This window comes from Lactuca saligna, chromosome 1 (assembly GCF_052625555.1).
Source record: "Lactuca saligna cultivar CGN05327 chromosome 1, ASM5262555v1, whole genome shotgun sequence".
In the NCBI taxonomy this organism is placed as follows: domain Eukaryota; kingdom Viridiplantae; phylum Streptophyta; class Magnoliopsida; order Asterales; family Asteraceae; genus Lactuca; species Lactuca saligna.
The window spans coordinates 72,581,314-72,601,580 of NC_136417.1; the positions used below are offsets into that span (position 1 = coordinate 72,581,314).

Here is a 20,267-nt window from a genome sequence, read left to right on the forward strand (position 1 = left end):
TTTGAATGGAAAATGAAAATGAGTCATTTGTTTTGTCTAAAACGAAATTTGAATTATGTTTATACTAGTTGAAATAAGAATCCATTGAATTCATAAACAACATGTTAAGTACCCTTTTGCAATATATCTAACAACACAACTAACCACAAAACAATGAAAGCTAAAAAGAGTTCAAATAAAGAAATTACACATGTTCAGTACCCTTTTATGTTTGATCTTTATTTTCATTTCTTAAAAAGAAAAAACCAAACCATGATCAAAACTCAAAAAAAAAAAATAATAATAATCTCCTAAAACATAACAAGCAATCAAAATTCAAAGCTACTTCCTCCTCTTAAGTGGGCCGGTTTTAAACCCACTCTTAGTGGGTTTCCCCCACGGGGTCTTGGAAACACCGCCTCTACAACCGCTACTCTTGCTCTTCCCTTCACCACCACCATGCGGATGGTCCACGGGATTCATAGCAACACCTCGAACCACCGGCCGCCGCCCAAGCCAGCGGCTCTGCCCCGCCTTCCTGAGCTTCTTGGTTGCATGTTCGGGGTTGGACACCACCCCGATTGTGGCCCTACACCGGGAATCAATCAACTTTTCAACACCAGATGGGAGTCTGATTAAACAAAGCTTAGTGGCAGATGGTTCTTTCAAGATCTTTGCTGATGTGCCTGCAGCACGGACTAACTTTCCTCCTTGACCCGGGTTCATTTCAATGTTGTGGATTATGGTTCCGATCCGCATCATGGATATGGGCATACAGCTTCCAATTTGGGAACTTATGTCCAAGGAGAACATTGGGTTGTTATTCATCATTTTGTCATGGGAATGTGTTCCTTGTGCTAAAGAAATAAAAATACAAAAAAAGAGTCAAATAGGTTGTTTTTTAAGCGTGGGTCGGGTCGGGTTTTTTTTTTTTTTTTTTGTCTATTTGACCCATTATAAACATACTTGAAGAAGAGCTAAAAGCGCGATGGATTGGATTTTGGAAGGCCAACTTCCCAAACAAATTTGAAGAAACAACACGGGCTCTCGATAACATTGCCATTTTAGTTGACACCTGTGCGTAAAAACAGACGGACACCTATAAGTATAAATAAAAAAAATTCCACCAAAATCACATTTTTTGCTAACTTTTTATAATAAGATCATTTATTTACTGTCATCAATATACAAAGACATGATAACAAAGCGTACAATAACTATAAGCCAGTTGATTGTTTATGGCTATTGTATCTTGTAGTATTGGTTTTGTTAGTAATTAGGTATCACTTTCATTTTGCTTTATCTAAACATAAAGAAATTATGAAAATGAGTAAGAATATGGAATACAAATGTCAATCAAACATATTCATTAAGATCTGACCTTAACTTAACCATATTCTCCTAATTTCAAACATTGATTAAAAAGGCATGCTTAGAAAACTAACAATTTGACGTGTATGACCAAATCAAGGTTTTGTGTAGAAGAGATTACCTTGTTAATCTGGACACCTCCTTGTTAATCGGTTGATATTAATGGTCTCAAACTCTCAATAAGGAACCTGCAAAAAATATTATAAGATTGTTTGATACGTGAAAGAAGTGGTTGAAAATAGGGTTTACCAGAATTTGAAAGGAGACTAAAAAAACTAAATCTTGAATGTGGATACACTGGTGATACATATATAGGGAATCTATGATTTACTTTTGAAAACCCCCTGTAGTGGGATACACTACCCTGAAGCCCAGCTCAACTAGACACCTACTACACAATACACAATCAAAAACATACAGTCATGGAATGCCTAGTGTGGCTCCGATTAAGGCTGAAGTCAGGGTTGATTGGCTTTAGTCTAAGTCTCTAAGTCTGAACAGTAGACAATCAAAGACATACACAATCAAATGAAATCACAACTGTGACTCCGATTAAGTTTCAGTCACGGAAAAACAAATAGCAATCAAGCTGATTATGGCTTCGATTTGGCGATTATGTCATGGAATGCCGAATGTGGGACTCGAATTCTCGATCCTGGAAGTAACCCCAAGACGAAAAACTGAAAAACTACGAGTAATAATAAACCTGAGATGGTGGGTGTCTGGGTGGCGCCGGTGATGGTGTTCGGTGGGGCGTCGGCTGTCGCTGACTCGATGTCGCTATCGGAGTCGCTGTCGTGGATATCGTTTAGCGAGTTAGCGGATTGCGGAGGGCGGAGGGCGGAGCAGAAAATAGAGATTGCGTCTCTACCGACTATCGGCAGTATACCCTAAGGTGAGTTCGGTCATTCTCAATTTCTTGAGAAAACTGCAAAATAAGTCCTTGTGGTTTGTAGTTTTTTATGGCATAGGTCTAAAAAAAGAATGCTTTTGCAAAAATGATATTTATTTGAGGTTTTATAATGGATTTGACCTTTAGTTCTAACAATTGTTAACCAACCTCCGTTTTCTCACCAACATGCCACACACTAGTAGGCTTACACATAAAACTGGTACAGGATCCGAACCGGTAAACCGGTTCATCATGAACCGGTCCACTAAGAACCGAACCGATTTAAGAAATGAACTGCCGGTTTGTATCCGTTCGAGATTTTAGACATTGAAATCGGTTTAGAACCGATAGTCAAACCGATCAAACCGGTTTAGAACCGATGTAACCGATTTAGATAGGTTCGAGTTTTTTCTATGACGGAACTGGTTTAAGGTTGAACCGATTTTACTATTCACGAATCGGAACCGAACCGATTTTGTGAACCGGTTCGGTTTGAAAAAAAAAACGGTTTGCTCACCTCTACAGTAGAGACACAAGTGTCTTTTTAAAAGTCTATTGAGAAAAATTACAATATAATCTTTTTATGAACAAGAACCATATTGTAATCTTTTTAAGATCATGAACAAAAATTACAGCACATTGTTATTTTAAGTTTAATAATTTTATATCAATATGTATATTATTTTTATGTGGTGTTGGTCAGCTCCACCTTTCTTATACGATTTATTTCTAGTTGAGTAAATAATCTGTCATTAATATAGTTCGTACTTCATCATTTGTGTCCCCTTTGAGTTTGTTTTAGTAACTCAAATAATTATCAAGAATATGACTTCATATTTGATTGAGATTTGTTTTAGTAACTCAAATAATTATCAAGAAAATGACTTAGGATATTTGATATAATTATCAAGAAAATGACTTAGGATATTTGATTGAGATTGATGGACATAAAAAAATTCATAAGATCTAATAATATTTGTCTTTTTTTAACAGTTAGATGTTAAAAAATTAAAAAATAAAAAAAATTACACTAGCAAATAGCTAGAAGAAAAAACAATTACAAAGAATCATTCATTAGGGAATTTTTCACCCATTGGAACCAAGAAATTTTACATCTACTACTCCTATCAAAAAACTAGCATGAATGATAATACTTTAAAAAAATATGACTCTTGAGTATCTTGAACGTTTGAAACACAACATTGGTGTGATATTGTCGTAGCACCTATATAGCTGTGAAACAAATAACCCCTACCACTTTCTTCTTTTTCTTCTTTATTCTCAACGACTTGATCCAAACAAACAACTCCAACACATCATTAAACAACGGAAACGAAAGATCCAACCACTTAAGAACTTTACCCTAAAATATGAGTAGCTACTTCACACTTCAGAAACACTAGTACATAGGACATAACATAGATACCAATACCTTTTATCACCAAATTTTCTCTAGTCGGAATCCTATCACAAAGGACTCACTAAAGAAGCATTAAGCTTTATAGGAACCGATCTACATCATCTAGTTTGGACAATATCTTCCAGCAAAATATTACATTCAATATGTTTTTCGGTGTTGCTAACTTCAAAACTCCCATCTGTTCCAATAACACGTTCCCATTTATCTGGACGATTAATAAAATTCACTTGATTCAATAAATCCGTAAGAGTTGCCAATTGAGAAGTTGTACCTTCACTTTCACGAAAAAGACCATGCCAATAAAAAGTCTACCTCCTACCAACCCACTTATCTGCAACACAACAATCCTTATTCAAATCCAAGACATAAATCCTAGGAAACCTAACCCACCAACATATATTCCCTCAACCACATATCATTCCAAAACTTAGTAGAATCTCCATTACCAATATGTTTTTGAAGGAAAGAAAAGGGAATAACTTGCATATCATTCATTTTATGAAATAACTTAACCATAGAAGCCCACACTCCACCACCACCTTTCTGTATAATATATTTTGAGCCCATCCCACCATGCACTCCATGAATACTTTGGATCACTTTCACCCAAGTCGCATCAGGTTCAATAAAAAAACGTCACTTCCATATTATGAGAATAGCAATTCTAAAAGCTTTTAAACTACGAATACCCATCCCTCCTTTATCTTTATCGATTCAATTTCTCCCCAACGGGTAAGTCAAGATAATGAAAAGGAACCGAGGAAACTATACACCCAGGACCCACAATCATAACCTCCACATGAGCATCAATAACACCAATACCATATAAATTAGACTTTTGTAAATTAAGTCTAATCCCCGAGAGCATATAAAATCATTTTAAAATCATAACCAAAATTACAATGCTTTGATGATCCAACTCAAATTTACACTGTTTTGATGATCCAACTCCCCCATAAACAAAACATCATCTGCATAAAACAAATGAGATAGAGAAAAACCATCTTCTCCCACCTTAGCACCACGAAACAAATTAACCCTAGTTAACTGCATCCTTAATCACCAAGTGCCTTCCATAACAATAATCAATAAGAAAGGGGATAACATATCAATTTGTCGAAGGCCTCTACATAAAAAAAATTCCTACATAGGGCTTCCATTAACAAGGATAGAAGCACAAGAAGACATCAAACATGCATTAATCGAGCCAATCCACTACTGATCAAAACCCATAAACTCCATAATCTGCAACAAATAACCCCAACATACCGAGTCGTACGCTTTATCAAAATCAACCTTCATAATCATTACCTTTCTTTTTTTCTTTTTATACCAACTAATAATCTCATTTACCATCAAAGTGTCGTCTAAGATTTGTTTACCTTTAACAAACTCAGATTGTTCCGAACTAACAATATCATTGATAACTAACGCCAAACAATTAGCTAATAACTTGGCACTAATTTTATATTGAGCTCTAATTAGACTAATCGACTTATAATCCTTAACAATGGTAGGATTACCAATTTTCAAGATCAAGGTACTAAAGGAGGAGTTACAACCATTCAGAATGATACCATGACACATGAATCGAAGAATTCATTTACAAAGTTATAGATGTCTTCTTTCAAGAGATCCCAAAACTTTTTGACAAACCGGAATGAAAAGTCACTAGGATGTAATGTCCTAGGGCTCGATCACTACCACATGAAAAAATAGCATTTCAAACTGCATCCATAGTGAATCTCAAACTCATGAAGTCTCTCTAAGCCGAATCCATAACCTTGAGCAAGGAACTAGGATTAGATAAAGTAGCACCCGAAAAACCTTTGAATTTCTCTTTAAAAGAAAGAAAAAAAATGAATATTAACTTAACTAGGATCACCCGTCAAAATACTGTCTACCATAATACTTGAGATAACAAGTTTCCTTTTCTTTTTCTTGATCATAGCATGGAAAAACTTAGAGTTCTCGTCGCCATCTACTCCTCCAATTTATTTTCATTTTATTAGTTGCATCCAAACCTTTAATCTTTTCGAGATCAACAAGTGGTTTAAGAACATCAATCATAGCCAAGTAGTCTCCATCTCTATTTCCACCATTTAAAATCACATCAATGTCATCAAGCTTACTCAAGAGCACCCTCTTAGCCCCTCGGTTAGACAAACACACACCCTTATGCCATTCTTTCAATCTCAATTTGACACCTTTAAGTTTATTTTTAAAATAATAAACTTATTGGTTTGAACCCTGTAATCCATATTCGATCAAGCATCAATCACAATATTATCAAACCCTTCTAGCAATAACCACAAATGAAACAACTTAAATGGGGTAGGACTATAATCAATGTTATCATTTTTTAGAATAACCGGAATGTGATCAGACCATAACCTAGGAAGCACCAATCCAACTAGATTCAAAAACCACTTTAAAACCCATTAGGGTTTCATTAGAAACCAAAACTCTATTAAGTTTTGCCATTTTTAGAGCACAAACGATCAACTCTAGTATATTTTCTCATTCTCATCAGCTAATCCACTAGCTCCATATCAATAATAAAGTTATTAAAACCATTTGCCTCAGCTTGGCAAAAAAAAAAAGCATGTCTCTCATTAGTATAGTTTCTCATTCTCATCGGCAAATCCACTAGCTTCATATCAATAATAAAGTTATTAAAACCATTTGCCTCAGCTTGGCAAAAAAAAAAAGCATGTCTCTCATTAGCATCCCTACCAACACTAAAATCACCGAATATAATGTACTCTCCCACGTTACTTCTCATAAAGTTTGAAATATAATAAGTTTTTTTATCGCATCTATCTTGTTGAGCATATTGTATATTAACAACAAAACATTTAGCCCTGAAACAATCACCTCCCCTAGAATAATCAAAACATTTTCCATAGACTAAACTCTTAACTTTTTTAAAAATAGAAGGATCCCACACAGTCAAAATACCACCTGATCTCCCTTGAGCACTATTACTAGCCACATCAAACTTTTAATTCCCCCATAAAGAACGAACCGAAAACAAATCTAGTCTGGTTGCCTTGTCTCACACCTCGAGATGTATTGAATTCTTTTGTTGGAGTGTCGTTAACTAAGACTGATGTTCTTGAAGATCTAAGGCAACCATATATCGAAAATCGCCATTTGTGTGGAAAATGCATTTCCAACAAGAGAAGTTGGAAAATCCTTGTTCAATTTGATGTTAGAACCAACAATTGTAGTACTAATGGAGATATTAAGTAGTGGAGTCTGATCTCAAATGCGAAGCTTCAAGAGCGAGGGTATGGACAATGTCAAGAGCAAGGAAGAACTTCGTAAAAACTAATTTGTAAAAGAACGAAGTTGTAAAAAATTGTAAAAAAAATAATTTTGTAAAAATGAAGTTATAACAAAATTTGTAGAAATTGTTAAGTTTTCTATAAAAAAAAAGGTGACTGTAAAAAGCTAATTTAAAAGAAACATATAAAAATATATTCTTTATGCCGAAATTTCCCCAAATGTTGTACTTTGTTCTTAACATTGAAGACACAAGAACATCTACAAAAAATGGCACATCTTTATATGATTATATCTATCTCATCATTGTTTACAAATAATTTTCAAAATATGTTTAATATCATAGTAATCCCTAAATCATGAAGAAAAAAAACATGAGGAGGTGCACGATCACGTCTTCGCCTTCCCGCGATCCTCTGAGGTACCTGAAAAATAATCTAAAACTGCAAGCTCAAAGCTTAGTAGGTTCCCCCAAAATACCAAACACAAACAAATAGCACAATTATAATAACAGCACGCAATGAGTCCACAACTAATAGACTGGATTATCCGAGAGCCCACAATATAAGTCTGGCTTGTCCCTTGGACCCACAGCTTATATTTGGCTTGCTCCCCGGCCCGATCAGTTCTCAGACTGAATACCACTAAGCCCTCAGTATGATTCTGGCATGCCCTTCCTTACCCTCATCTCGTATATGGAATGCTTATGAGTCCTCAGTATGAGTCTGGGATGCCCTCCTCGACCCTCAGCTCATATCTAGCTTGCTATAAGGTTTGTTGGCTACAACACGGAGCAGTACAATCTCAACCCAACCCACACAATATGTCGACATATAACAGACAATATCATATACAGATAAACAGACAATATCACAGGTAATCCTATAGATCTACCAAACTAGCATATCAAAACTAGAATGCATATCTATTCCATACTCAACATATCAACAATATCAGGTTATCAAACCAATGGGCCGACCTTGGTGCCTTCAATCCGAAAGTACAATGAGGAAAGCTCACTCACAGTTGAACAAAACTAATAAGGCTTGACTCCGAATCTCATCTCTTTACTCAATGCCTACATCCACCAAGTGACCAATTCCATCAAAAATCCCAAAAATACCTAAAATACCCTAAATAGTCAAACATGGTCAAAATCCATAAATCCACTGAGTCAACCCAACCAAGTTAACTCAAAATTGGTTGTTACATGCAAGTACGTGGGGTCTACTCCGAAGGTACGCTCAGCGTACACAAGCCTCACATTGACTAATTACGGGGGAGCTGGCCGAGTACGTGAGGCGTACTCCCTTCTACGCGGGGCGTAACCTCACAACTCTATTTTTCTTTATTTAGTGCTTAATGGCTTCAGTACTTAAGCTCCCATGTAGCACCTGGTTTCCGGTATGTGAATTTTATTTGAGCATTGCCCTATTTTAGCCTTGGACTCGGCGAGTCATAAGGTCCGACTCGCCGAGTAGGAACGAGACTCAGGACACGTTTAAGTGGGCGACTCGGCGAGTCACCGCTGCTGAATGAAACCCTAAGTTTCAAGGGTTTGCACCCTATTTAAACCCTCATTCCGCCCCAACTCGTCCCCATTCACCCCCAGAACTCCCCCAACATCGTTTTCCCTTATTTCCTTGAGAGATTGAAGTGTTCTTGGTGTGTTCTTGAAGGTTTTGAGGAGAAAGAGGAGTAGATCAAGAAGAGGAGAAGGAGATCAGCCATCGTTGTGTCATTTCAACATTTTCCTTGAGGTATATCTCGTTTTTCCCCTATTTCTATGCTTAAGATTTCATTTGAGACACTCTTGAGCAATTCCCCAAGCTTGTTTGTGCTTAATGTTTCGTAATAAGTGGATTGACCTTTAGATCTAGGCAAGATTGAGCTCCAGGAGCTCAGATCTGTTAGCTTTATGGCCCCATGTGGCTTGTTCATCCTAGATCTACCCTTTTGAGGCATTTTGCACCCTAAAACCCACATTAGTGAATATCCACACGTAAAGTTGGAAACTTTACGTGTGATTTATGTCCTAGAAGTCCAGATCTATGAATGGCATGGACTGAAATCGAGTAAATCGGTGTATTTGGTGGATGCATGGCGGCGACTCGGCGAGTCGTATTGGCGACTCGGCGAGTCTGGTCGCGAGTCACCGATTTGGTCCCTTCATGATGTATCGAGTTGAGCCGTGAGTCACAGGGGGTGACTCGGTGAGTTGGGAGCTGAACTCATCCATGTTAGGACTCGGCGAGTCAATGCCCTGACTCGGCGAGTCCAAGGCAATCTTCATAGATCAAGAACAGACTCGGCGAGTTGTTCATACAACTCGGCGAGTCTTAGCACAAAGTGTTCTTCGGATGAAGATGAACTCGACGAGTTGTTCATACAACTCGGCGAGTAGGATGAAGGAGTTGAATGACAGTTAGAAGATGAACTCGTCGAGTCATAGCCCAACTCGACGAGTAGAACCAGGGACCCAGGACAATAGTTTGCTAGGGACTCGGCGAGTGGAGATCCACTCGGCGAGTCGGGTCAACTGAAAGTTGACTCTAGCATTGGCCTAGAGCTAGACCGGGGGTAAAATGGTCTTTTTACCCAAAGGACAGTTAGCAGTGTATGACTAAGTATATTGTGGGAATTACAGCCGAGGAGTTTCCGGAGCAGCAGCAGCAGTAGTAGGTGATCAGTTCCCACACAGACCAGCAGCTATTTCGAGGTGAGTTTCCCTTCAATAGCAACGGGTCTAAGGCACTAAGGCCGTCCCGTATAGATGGGACGTTAGTATTATAGTGTGGGCCGAGCCCATATCTATTAGTCGAGTTGATTGTGATATATATACCAGTATGATAGAACTGTTTATACTTGTTGTCTGCATGATACTTGTATGATCTGTGTGGACGGTTGGGTGTGGGCGAGGCCCGTATCCCTCCGAGAATGGAGTGTGGGCTAGGCCCGTATCTCCTAGGTAGCGAAGTGTGGGCGGGGCCCGTATCTTCACGAGTGTGGGCGGGGCCCGTATCTCTCAGAAAGTGAGGTGTGGGCGGGCCCCGTATCCTCACGAGTGTGGGCGGGGCCCGTATCTCCTAATTGCATGTTATTTGTTATATGTTGTATGGTATGGGGTATTACGGGGGAGCTCACTAAGCTTCGTGCTTACGGTTTCAGTTTTGGTTTCAGGTACCTCCTCAGCTAGGGGAAAGGAGCCGGCACGGTAGCAGCATGTCACACACACACTCTTCGGTTTCCGCATTTACGAGATTCACTGGGATTGTACTCTGATATTTGATGGATTGTATGGTTTGAATATTAAAACATGGTTTGCAATGTGTTATGGCGTGATTAAACAATGCTTTTATTTATTAATGCTTACTAAAAGTAATATTTTAAAATGAAAATTTTTGGACATGAAAATTGGGTCGTTACAAGTTGGTATCAGAGCCCTGGTTTGAGGGATTCGGACACGCCTTCGGGAGTGTCTGGACTCAAATCGAGGGATTGAAAGATTTTCCAAAAGAAATTGTTCTTTAAAACCCGGAAAAGAGTCATAAGAAAGAGCGAAGTGTGTGACGTGCGCGACCGGCCGAGCTCAAGTAAGTATTCCCCATAGTACCCATACAAGTTTATGTTATGTTTATCAGCTTACGTAGAACTGCATGCTAGAATAGGGCTAAGGATCTAGGAGTGATGCCTTATGTGCCTGCTTATGTGTTACAACTTTATGAATATTGCATGCTAGAATTGAGTAGACAGCAGTAGGATAGCCTGTTTAGGTTATGCTTGATAGTATGAGCTTAGCATCCTATGTTAAGTGTCGTTTCTTGTTATAAGAAAAGTTTTGGCTTGAGTTTGTTTTTCCCTTATCCGAATGCTGCTTGCTTCGTGCTTGGTGGGGTTCTGAGTAATAGGAGTTAGCCACTAGGTAAACACGTCACACCACATGTAATCAGGGTTGAATAATCCCAAAGTATTGGAACTGGCCCTATTGCGCAGCTCTTGTTTGAGTCCAACCGTTGTAGGAACGGATCTTTTACTTGAAGGATTATCTAATCCTCATCACATGTGATGGTGTTTGGGTGGTGGCTAACTGGCACTATGAGGAGACCTACAGCAGCTGAGGACGAGTCGTGCTGAACTTGAGTTTTCCCTAGGGCAAGCCTAGGATGAGAATAACAGAGGGTAGCAGTAGTAAAGGGGAGCTGGTGGAGTCGAGGAATTCCTCGGAGAAGGTACGGATAGATGTGGAAGGTAGTATGGGCCCGTACTACTGAAAGCAGAGGATCCGTACCCGAGCCGAGGAAGGCCAAGACGAGACCAAGGAACCTGTAAGTAGTAGAGATCCCTCAGAAAGTAGCAGTATCACTAATGATTATTATGATGTTGTGCAGAATGGTGGTACTTCGACCGAGACCGACAGATGGCGGGTCAGGAGAGGGGTCAGGTTCGGGATCAGGCACCGAGCCGATTGACGAGAGGCTACGTGAGTTCATCACGTCGGAGATTACCAGGGGCATCCTTGAGTCGACCCCCATCCTCTTTGGGTCGATCAAGGAAGGGATCATAGAGTTGATGGAGGATCGCCTACGGGCATTCAGGAGCGACTTGGCCTCTAGCCAGTCGGGATCTCGCACACTGTCCTTCAAGGACTTCAGGGGCAGTGGTGCGCCGGATTTCCATGGGGTGAAGGACCCCATTGTCGCCAGGCGGTGGATTGCGGATATTGAGTCCGCCCAGTTGACCAGCTTCTGCCCCGAGGGGTCGAAGGTGAGGTACGCAGCAGGGTGTTTACGGGACCGAGCCCGGGATTGGTGGGAGTCAGTGGGTGACTCGTTGGGAGCCTCGGCTATCGAGGCAATGACCTGGTCGGACTTTGTGGCTAGGTTCAGGGCAGAGTTTGCACCAGCGGTCAAGCTTCAGCAGCTGGCCAGGGAGTTTCTAGACATGAGGCAGACGACAGAGACCGTGGCGGAGATCACCGCCAAGTTTCGGGAGAGGGCTTTATTGGTGCCCCAGTATGCCGGTGACGAGGATATGAGGAGGACTCGTTACCATGATATGCTACGAGATGACATTCGGGAGCATGTTAGCTTTTCGGCTTGCCCTACCCTGGACTCCATGATTGCCAGGGCTAGGGAGAGAGAGATAGATTTGGAGCACATCTGGAAACAGAAACTTGAGGACGGTCAGGCAGCAGGGGCTTCGGGGAAGAAGCCTAAGGGATCAGATGGGAGGCCGAAAGGCCAGTCAGGACCGAGCCGCTGCAGGAGGTGCGGCAGGCCGCACGAGGGGGCGTGCAGGATGGGATCGTCAGGCTGCTACAAGTGCGGCAAGTTTGGGCATATCAGCAGGGATTGCACTGCTCCTGCGGCAGTTATTCAGACATCGGAGTTGTTGTGTTTACATTGCAACCAGAGGGGCCACAAGAAGGCCAATTGCCCCATGTTGACAGTTTCAGCGCCAGTGAAGGCGCCAGCTCCAGCGACCCTGCGGATCACGGATGGCCGTCAGGGAAAGGCAGAGGCTCCAGTGGTGAGGAGTCGGGCATTTCAGTTGACTGCCGAGGAGGCACGCGCCGCGCCCGATGTGGTGACGGGTATGATTCCTTCCTTCTATCTTTTATTTTATGTTGTTATGATATTGATATGTGCTCCGTGTGTATACATGTGTATTAGGATCGTTCCATGTGAACGGCATCCCGGTTCAGGTATTGTTCGACTCGGGTGCATCCCGATCGTTCGTTTCTCTTGCTCTTAGCAAGAGATTTCATGAGACTTCAGGCGAGTTAGATTGCCCGTTAGAGGTAGAGATTGCTGACGATCGATCGGTGCGAGCATCGATGGTGTTTCAAGATTGTGTTCTGCGACTGTTTGAGGAGCGTTACCTGGTAGACTTGGTTCCCATCCCATTGCGTGGGAACAAGGTGATTATTGGTATGGATTGGTTGAGCCCTAATGGGGCAGTGATAGATTGCGCGCAGCAGCTAGTGCGAGTCAGGACCCCAAGCGGGGGAGAGTTAGTGATTCATGGAGAGCGACCGCAGTGTGGACCCGCTGTATGTTCAGCAGCGAGGGCTAGGCGCTACCTTCAGTAGGGATGCGCGGGTTATGTCGCGTATGTGATGGATACCCGGGAGGCGGGTAAGGCGACCGTGAGCGAGGTCCCGGTGGTTCGAGATTTTGCTGATGTTTTCCCGGAGGAACTACCTGGGATACCTCCGGAGTGACAGGTGGAGTTCAGGATTGACCTCATTCCCGGTGCGGCTCCGATAGCCAAAGCACCATATCGGTTGGCTCCTCCCGAGATGCAGGAGTTGTCTGCGTAGCTACAGGAGCTGCTGGACAAGGGATTTATTCGGCCGAGCAGTTCACCCTGGGGAGCCCCGATTCTGTTTGTAAGAAAGAAGGACGGGTCGCATCGGATGTGTATAGATTATCGAGAGCTGAACAAGGTAACGGTGAAGAACCGATACCCGCTTCCGAGGATTGACGACCTATTTGACCAGCTTCAGGGAGCATCTTGGTTCTCCAAGATTGACTTGCGTTCAGGCTATCATCAGATGAGGGTCAGGGAGGAGGATATGCAGAAGACTGCGTTTCGGACGCGCTATGGTCATTACGAGTTCGTGGTGATGCCGTTTGGGCTCACCAATGCTCCTGCCGCGTTCATGGACCTCATGAACCGCGTGTGTAGACCGATGCTGGATTGGTCTGTGATAGTCTTTATCGATGATATCTTGGTCTATTCCAAGACTCGGGAGGAACACTAGGAGCATCTGAGGGAGGTATTGGAGACCCTGAGGAGGGAGAGCTTGTATGCCAAGTTCTCCAAGTGTGAGTTTTGGTTGCGCGAGGTGCAATTCCTTGGGCACCTAGTCAACCAGAACGGGATTCTGGTTGATCCGGCCAAGGTCGATGTAACAGCCCAAAAATCTCAAGTATTGTTTAATTGCATTTTGGGGTGTTTTAAAGGGGAGACTCGGCGAGTTGGAGCCAGACTCGCCGAGTAGGGTCGCAGTTGTGGTCGCGGGTTCGCGGCTGGACTCGACGAGTCCAGGTATGGACTCGGCGAGTCGATGCTGTTCAGCGGAAAACCCTAGCCGTTCAGCTTGGGACGTATATAAGGGATCTTATGCCGTCATTGCTCGTCTTTTGGCCGATTGAAGAGAACCCTAAACGACTGAGGCGTCTAGAGCAAGCTTGAAGGCCATGGGTGACCTTGAAGGAATTGTTGTGCAAGGAGGAGAAGGGTTTTAGTTAAAGGAATTGCAGGGAGTGCGAGTTCTGAAGTTTGGGGACATGGAAGGTACATCATTCAGGTAATAACTCGGATTACATTCTCCTGTGATTGATGTGTATATAGATTTAGGGTTTATAGAACCCATTTGGAGATTAGATGGATTGTTGTGTTGTTATTCAACGTTTATAACCTTGTATTAGGACCCTTAGAGGTCCAGAAGATTCCATGGTTGTATGTTCGGGAAAATATGTATCTCAGGAAGCAGTTCGATCAACTGCATGGCGTGGACTCGCCGAGTCGGATGATCAGACTCGGCGAGTAGCTTGAAGATTCACTGGGACTCGCCGAGTTGTTCTTCAGACTCGGCGAGTGGAGTCGGGGTGGCCCCGCGATTCTTCCAGGAGTAACTCGTCGAGTCAAAGGGGATACTCGACGAGTAGAAGGGGAATTTTAGAGGATTGAAGAACGACCAGACTCGCCGAGTCGCCAGGGAACTCGCCGAGTCCCGTCGAGTTGACAGTGGACTGTTGACCAGAGTTGACCGGTGTGATTTCTTAGGGTCAGTTAACGTGGAAGGTAGAAGTATTAATAAGAGAGATATGATGTTACAGGGAGCTTGTAGCTCGGAGGATCAAGTGCAAGGGATTTCAGGAGTTGCTATCTTCCAGTGTCCGCGAGGTGAGTCTTCTCACTATACTGTACCCGGAAGGGTTTGATTGTGTAACCGAAAGGTCGAACATGTTATGCGTTATGTATCCATACTGTAAATGGAAGTTAGTAGCTACGCGTGATATGCATGTTATATGGGCCGGAAGGCAAAGTATTATGTGACAGAAAGGTCAGGTATGATATGTGATATATGTGCTTTATGTGTTAGAGTATGTTTCGGGCCGGAAGGCAGGTTGATATATGATATATGTGCTTTATGTGTTAGAGTAATTGTATTATGTGTTATATATGTGTATGGGCCGGAAGGCAATTATTTTATGGGCCGGAAGGCAATTATCTTATGGGCCGGAAGGCAATTATCTTATGGGCCGGAAGGCAATTATCTTATGGGCCGGAAGGCAAATATCTTATGGGCCGGAAGGCGATTATCTCATGGGCCGGAAGGCATTGTGCAGTGGACCGGAAGGTCAGGGCCCGGAAAGGCGTACGTGCGTAAGGTGTATATTGGGGAACTCACTAAGCTTCGTGCTTACGTTGTTTATGTTATGTTGTTTCAGGTTCTTACAGTAACGCGGGATGGCAACGGTTCGATTGTACACACCGAAGAAAGAGTTATATTTTGGAGGATCCTGGTCTTCTATTATAATGAAAATGAAACTATGTTTTGTAATTCGAATGTGAATAAGATTTTAAACAAGTGTTTTTAATATTAAATTGATTATTTAAATGAAAAATTTTGTCTTGAAAATCACGGTGTTACAATTGGTATCAGAGCCTTGGTTTGAGGGATTCGGACGCGCCTACGGGTGAATCTGGACTCAAACTGAGGAAGTAAGAAAAAGTTTTCAAATAAAGAGTTTTCTAAAAGTGAATAAGAGTTCAAAGAGAAAGCAAGAAAGAGCAGTGTGTACAATCAGCCAGAGCCAAACGGTGATTTCCCAAAATACCCTTACTTTTGTATAATGAAATATCTATTATGCACTTTATGAGATATTATTGCATGCTAGAGACAGGCTAGGTATTTCATATCTTAGGACTAGAGTGGCCTGATTTGTGATGCCTTAGCCTAGGGTTTGTTGTTATATGTGCGTTATGCTTTTGTGTGTATGTGATGAGTGAGGGTATCTAGTTAGAACGCACGAGGGGTAGAGCTACAGAGTACAGTGGTACTTCCGAGGATGAGCCGAGAAGGTGGAGCTATCACAGATAGGGAGTCCTATGTATGCTTCGATGCTCGAATTCTGCTTGCTTCGTGCTTTGTGGAGTTCTCGATGATGGGAGTCAGCTACTAAGTGAGTATGACGATACTCAGGAGGTAGATGGCTGGCATCATTAGGAACTCTTCAGCAGCTGATAGCAAAGAAGTGGGGGGACGGCGGAAGGGACTAGGGAGTAAACCTAGCCAGATGAGTGCGCTGGTAGAGTAGAGGATTTCGCTGGAGAGCGAGCACGTGCGAGGGGATTGGTGAGAGAGTAGCTCGATCAGCTACTTAGGAACTCTGGGATGGTCCGTGTGGAAAGTATGGGTAGATGTGGCAGGTAGTATGGGCCCGTACTACTGAAAGCAGAGGACCCATACTTGATACAGGGAGCATTCTGAAGGTCCTAAGGAACGGAATGAGGAGTGATGTCATGGTTCGAGTACCATACATCGGAGCAGATTGCGGGGTGATGTTATGGTCCGGGCACCATACATCGGAACAGATTGAAATAGATGTTGTGGTTCGAGTGCCATACGTTGGAGCAGATGGAGGGTGATGCTATGGTTCAGGTACCATACACCGGCGTAAATTGAGAAGGCATGTCATGGGATGAGTACCATGGTTCGTAGTGGATGATGCTGGTGACTATTTTGTTATCCGGTTATGATCGATGAGGTAGAGATCGGACGCTATGGGTTTTAGGCCTGTGGACCATGATTGAGGATGGAGAGGCGTTCCTTGGGAGGAGGAAAGGCGAGTACCTATCAGAGTATTGTGGTAGGGAGTTAAAGGGAGAGGGAAATTTCGGTCTGAATCGAGAAATCAGTCGATAGAGGAGAGGACACCTTCTAGGTGGGTAGTGCCATTTATGTTCGTGTGCAAGACACGAGGGGTCTGGTGTTTCAGTTCTGGATTTGGGAGTACACCCTGCAGGTAGTTTTCGATAATGGCTTCCCTCAGAGCATCAGGTAGCGGGTGTGCCGCGAGACAGTGATTTACCGTGAGCAGACAGTCAGTTGGGACTGAGGTAGTCGAGAACCACACCACACCTAATTGAGAATGATAGGTTGTGTTATAGTGGTAGCAGTGAAGAGTTCAGACGAGTTTTTGCAGTACAGAGAGTTTCGTCTAGGTTGAGAGTGAGTTCCTGTCCTTGGGGACAAATCCGGCGTTGGATATAGGTTGATGAATTGAGATGAGAGGAACGATGATTTTGCGGTGCAGTCTACGAGTCAAAGATGTTATCGAGCAGTGCAGGTGCTTAGTATTAGATTGGTATGGGATTTGGAACGATTAGAGGCAGCCGTGATGAGAAGTTCTTGGAGAGTTAACCAGAGGTTCAGAGTATAGAGGGTTGATTGACTTCATAAGGGGAGGGGCTATTGGGCGTTGCATAGCACTTTCCTGGAGCAGGTACGATTTCGCTGGTGAAAGATAGTCGTGGGTTGATGGTATGCTAACTAGTGACGGTTCGAACCCTAGTGGGGGAGAACCGGGTACAGTACATAGAAAACAAAGAATTGCCAAGAGTAGTTATAAGTGGAGTATAGAGATGCAGTAGGAAATCAGGAGACCAGAGGTGTCGATGATCGAGTAAAGGGGTCAGAGTGAGTAATGCGGGAAGTACTTGAGGAGGAGAACGAACGTATTCATGACAGGTGATTGGTGTTGTTGCAAGAAGATAGAGGATGATTGGGCAGTCAACTTCCGGAGTCGGTATGCGTATCCTTGTTGGGATTTTGAGTGTCGGGAAAAAGGGATTTGGAGAAGTATCAGCGCATTTCGTACGTCAACGTTATCTCGCATTCCAATCGAGAAATTAGATGCACCAAGGTTGTAAGGCGGGGAAAGTATAGATTTAATTATGGGGTGCAGGAGATCAGTGGTGGTGGTAGTATTCTGGGATATTCGGGTATGATATCCTTATTTTGGAGTTATTCGGGAATCCCGAATTGAATCGACGTGTGGCATATCAGGTATCTGCGGATTTAGTAGGAGTCTTCGGGTATGGGCATTCAGGGAGATTATTTGAGAGGGTGGATTTTCGCAAGATGGGCGTTCGTTATGTTGATTGCCTCCATAGTCTGTGGTGGATGTTCGAGTCGCAGTACTCACTAGTCAGAGGGTGTTGTGATACTGCGTGGAGTTGCAGTACTCACTGGGTGACAAGAGAATTTTTATGTTGGAATATTTTCGAGCAGCGTATGAGGTGGAAGAGTTTCGAGTTTGGGTAGCCCTGGTATTGAGTCTTTGGAGCTTGGATGTTGAGTCGGGGGCGAGACGGGGGTCTTCGTCTCTGTCGGGAGATGCGGGGCGATACGCAAGGAAGAGGCACAGCAGAAACCAGAGATTAGAGTTGAGACGATCCTCGGTGGGATTGTATTTTCTCTCACGAGGAAAAGAAGATTTTGTGACTTACGTGTCACTGGGTCGGGATAGTGGTCACGGGGAGAAAAGTCAGTGGAATATTTGGATCGCGATATGGGTGACCGTTGGGGGCTCAGAGGTGGAGCCAAAAGTTGATCTGGTACTTAGTCTTGAAGAGGAATATGGGAAAGGAGCTTATCATGATGACATCTGAGGACACTTTAGAGAGGGCGAACGATGCGGACGTTCGAAGACATGTTTCGGGCATGTGTATTAGCTGTCGGAGGAAGCCGCGGTACGTAATTACCATTGGTTGAGTTGTTCCATATTAACAGCCATCATTAGTGCATTAGTATGCCGCCCTTTGAGCTGTTGCATGGGAGGTGATGTCGGAACCTCGTTCGTTGAGGAAAGGTAATGCATGGACCCGAGAGTCCTTGCGAGCAGATCCAGTGCATGTGTGATACAGGGAGTAGTGGCAAGGTTGTTAAGCGGATTTCACTAGGTGGGGGAAGGGAAAGGTATGTTGGGGCGAGTGCAGCATGTGTATGCGATTGCAAGAGGTGAACTCGTGAGAGTTGCCCTGAGAACTGAGAATAGGTCCCTCAGTTGTTCCGATATGGATAAAGTGGGCTTAGGATCGGGGAACCGGTGATTCAGAGTTTCATAACCCTTATGGGTCGTGTGATCATCGAGATTTAGAGCAGAGTCGCGTCTTGGGTAATTCTCGGTTGCAGGAAGTGGTGGACAGTACAGCGATCGTGTTTTGGTCGACAGAGCAGATGCAACAGGTTAATCAGAGGTTAAAGATCGTTTAGAGTTGACAGGAAGGCTATGCAGACAGACGCCGTTACGAGCATGTGTTCCAGGTCGGCGACTTCGTATTCCTGACGGTCTCTCCCTGGGAAGGGGTGTTTCGATCCAGGAAGAGGGGTAAGTGGGGGCCCCGGTATGTTTGGTCTTTGCGTGAAGGTGCGAAGGTAGGAAAGGTGGCCTACCGGTTGGAGCTGCCAACAGAATTGGGATGGATCCATGACACTTTTAGGTGTCGCAATTGAAGAGGTGTATAGCAGATGAGTCAGCAGTGGTTCTACTAGAGAACGATTAGGTGGATGCGAGCCTGTGTTACGCCGAGAGGCCAGTGGCCATCAGGGATCGGAAGATCAAGTTTCTGAGGAACAAGGAGGTACCTCTGGTATTGATTCAGTGGCAACCTCGGAAGAGATCGGAAGTGTCTAGGGAAGCCGAAACGTGTGATGCGGGAGCAGCATCCAGAACTATTTTCAGAGTGAGACTTCGAGGGCGAAGTCTAATTCTAGTGGGGGAGAATTGTAACAGCCCAAAAATCTCAAGTATTGTTTAATTGCATTTTGGGGTGTTTTAAAGGGGAGACTCGGCGAGTTGGAGCCAGACTCGCCGAGTAGGGTCGCAGTTGTGGTCGCGGGTTCGCGGCTGGACTCGACGAGTCCAGGTATGGACTCGGCGAGTCGACGCTGTTCAGCGGAAAACCCTAGCCGTTCAGCTTGGGACGTATATAAGGGATCTTATGCCGTCATTGCTCGTCTTTTGGCCGATTGAAGAGAACCCTAAACGACTGAGGCGTCTAGAGCAAGCTTGAAGGCCATGGGTGACCTTGAAGGAATTGTTGTGCAAGGAGGAGAAGGGTTTTAGTTAAAGGAACTGCAGGGAGTGCGAGTTCTGAAGTTTGGGGACATGGAAGGTACATCATTCAGGTAATAACTCGGATTACATTCTCCTGTGATTGATGTGTATATAGATTTAGGGTTTATAGAACCCATTTGGAGATTAGATGGATTGTTGTGTTGTTATTCAATGTTTATAA

General features: G+C 43.4%; 1 protein-coding gene across 6 annotated transcripts; it reads right to left on the reverse strand.

Annotated features, from left to right (window-relative positions):
* Window positions 1-140: 140 nt before the first annotated feature.
* Window positions 141-2,251, reverse strand: LOC145039832 (Ribosomal protein L2 family). 6 transcript variants are annotated; one of them, XM_078987859.1, is made up of 5 exons: window positions 2,057-2,251; window positions 1,682-1,738; window positions 1,472-1,538; window positions 946-1,054; window positions 141-836 (listed from the first exon to the last, which is right to left on the reverse strand). In XM_078987859.1, the coding sequence occupies exons 4-5, from the start codon at window positions 1,040-1,042 to the stop codon at window positions 322-324; spliced, it is 612 nt and encodes a 203-aa protein (XP_078843985.1). In that variant the 5' UTR covers window positions 1,043-1,054; window positions 1,472-1,538; window positions 1,682-1,738; window positions 2,057-2,251; the 3' UTR covers window positions 141-321. The 6 variants fall into 6 exon arrangements, with proteins under 6 accessions (XP_078843985.1, XP_078843976.1, XP_078843981.1 ...); XM_078987850.1 differs by having other exon boundaries at window positions 1,600-1,738; XM_078987855.1 differs by having other exon boundaries at window positions 1,682-1,741.
* Window positions 2,252-20,267: the final 18,016 nt, after the last annotated feature.

What these genes read in the sequence shown, in the direction of transcription:
- LOC145039832 (XM_078987840.1), bottom strand. Translation starts at nt 1,042, where the DNA reads ATGGCAATGTTATCGAGAGCCCGTGTTGTTTCTTCAAATTTGTTTGGG. An exon ending in CGCTTTTAGCTCTTCTTCAA is followed by an intron (nt 837 to 945) that starts GTATGTTTATAA and finishes TTATTTCTTTAG; the next exon opens with CACAAGGAACACATTCCCAT.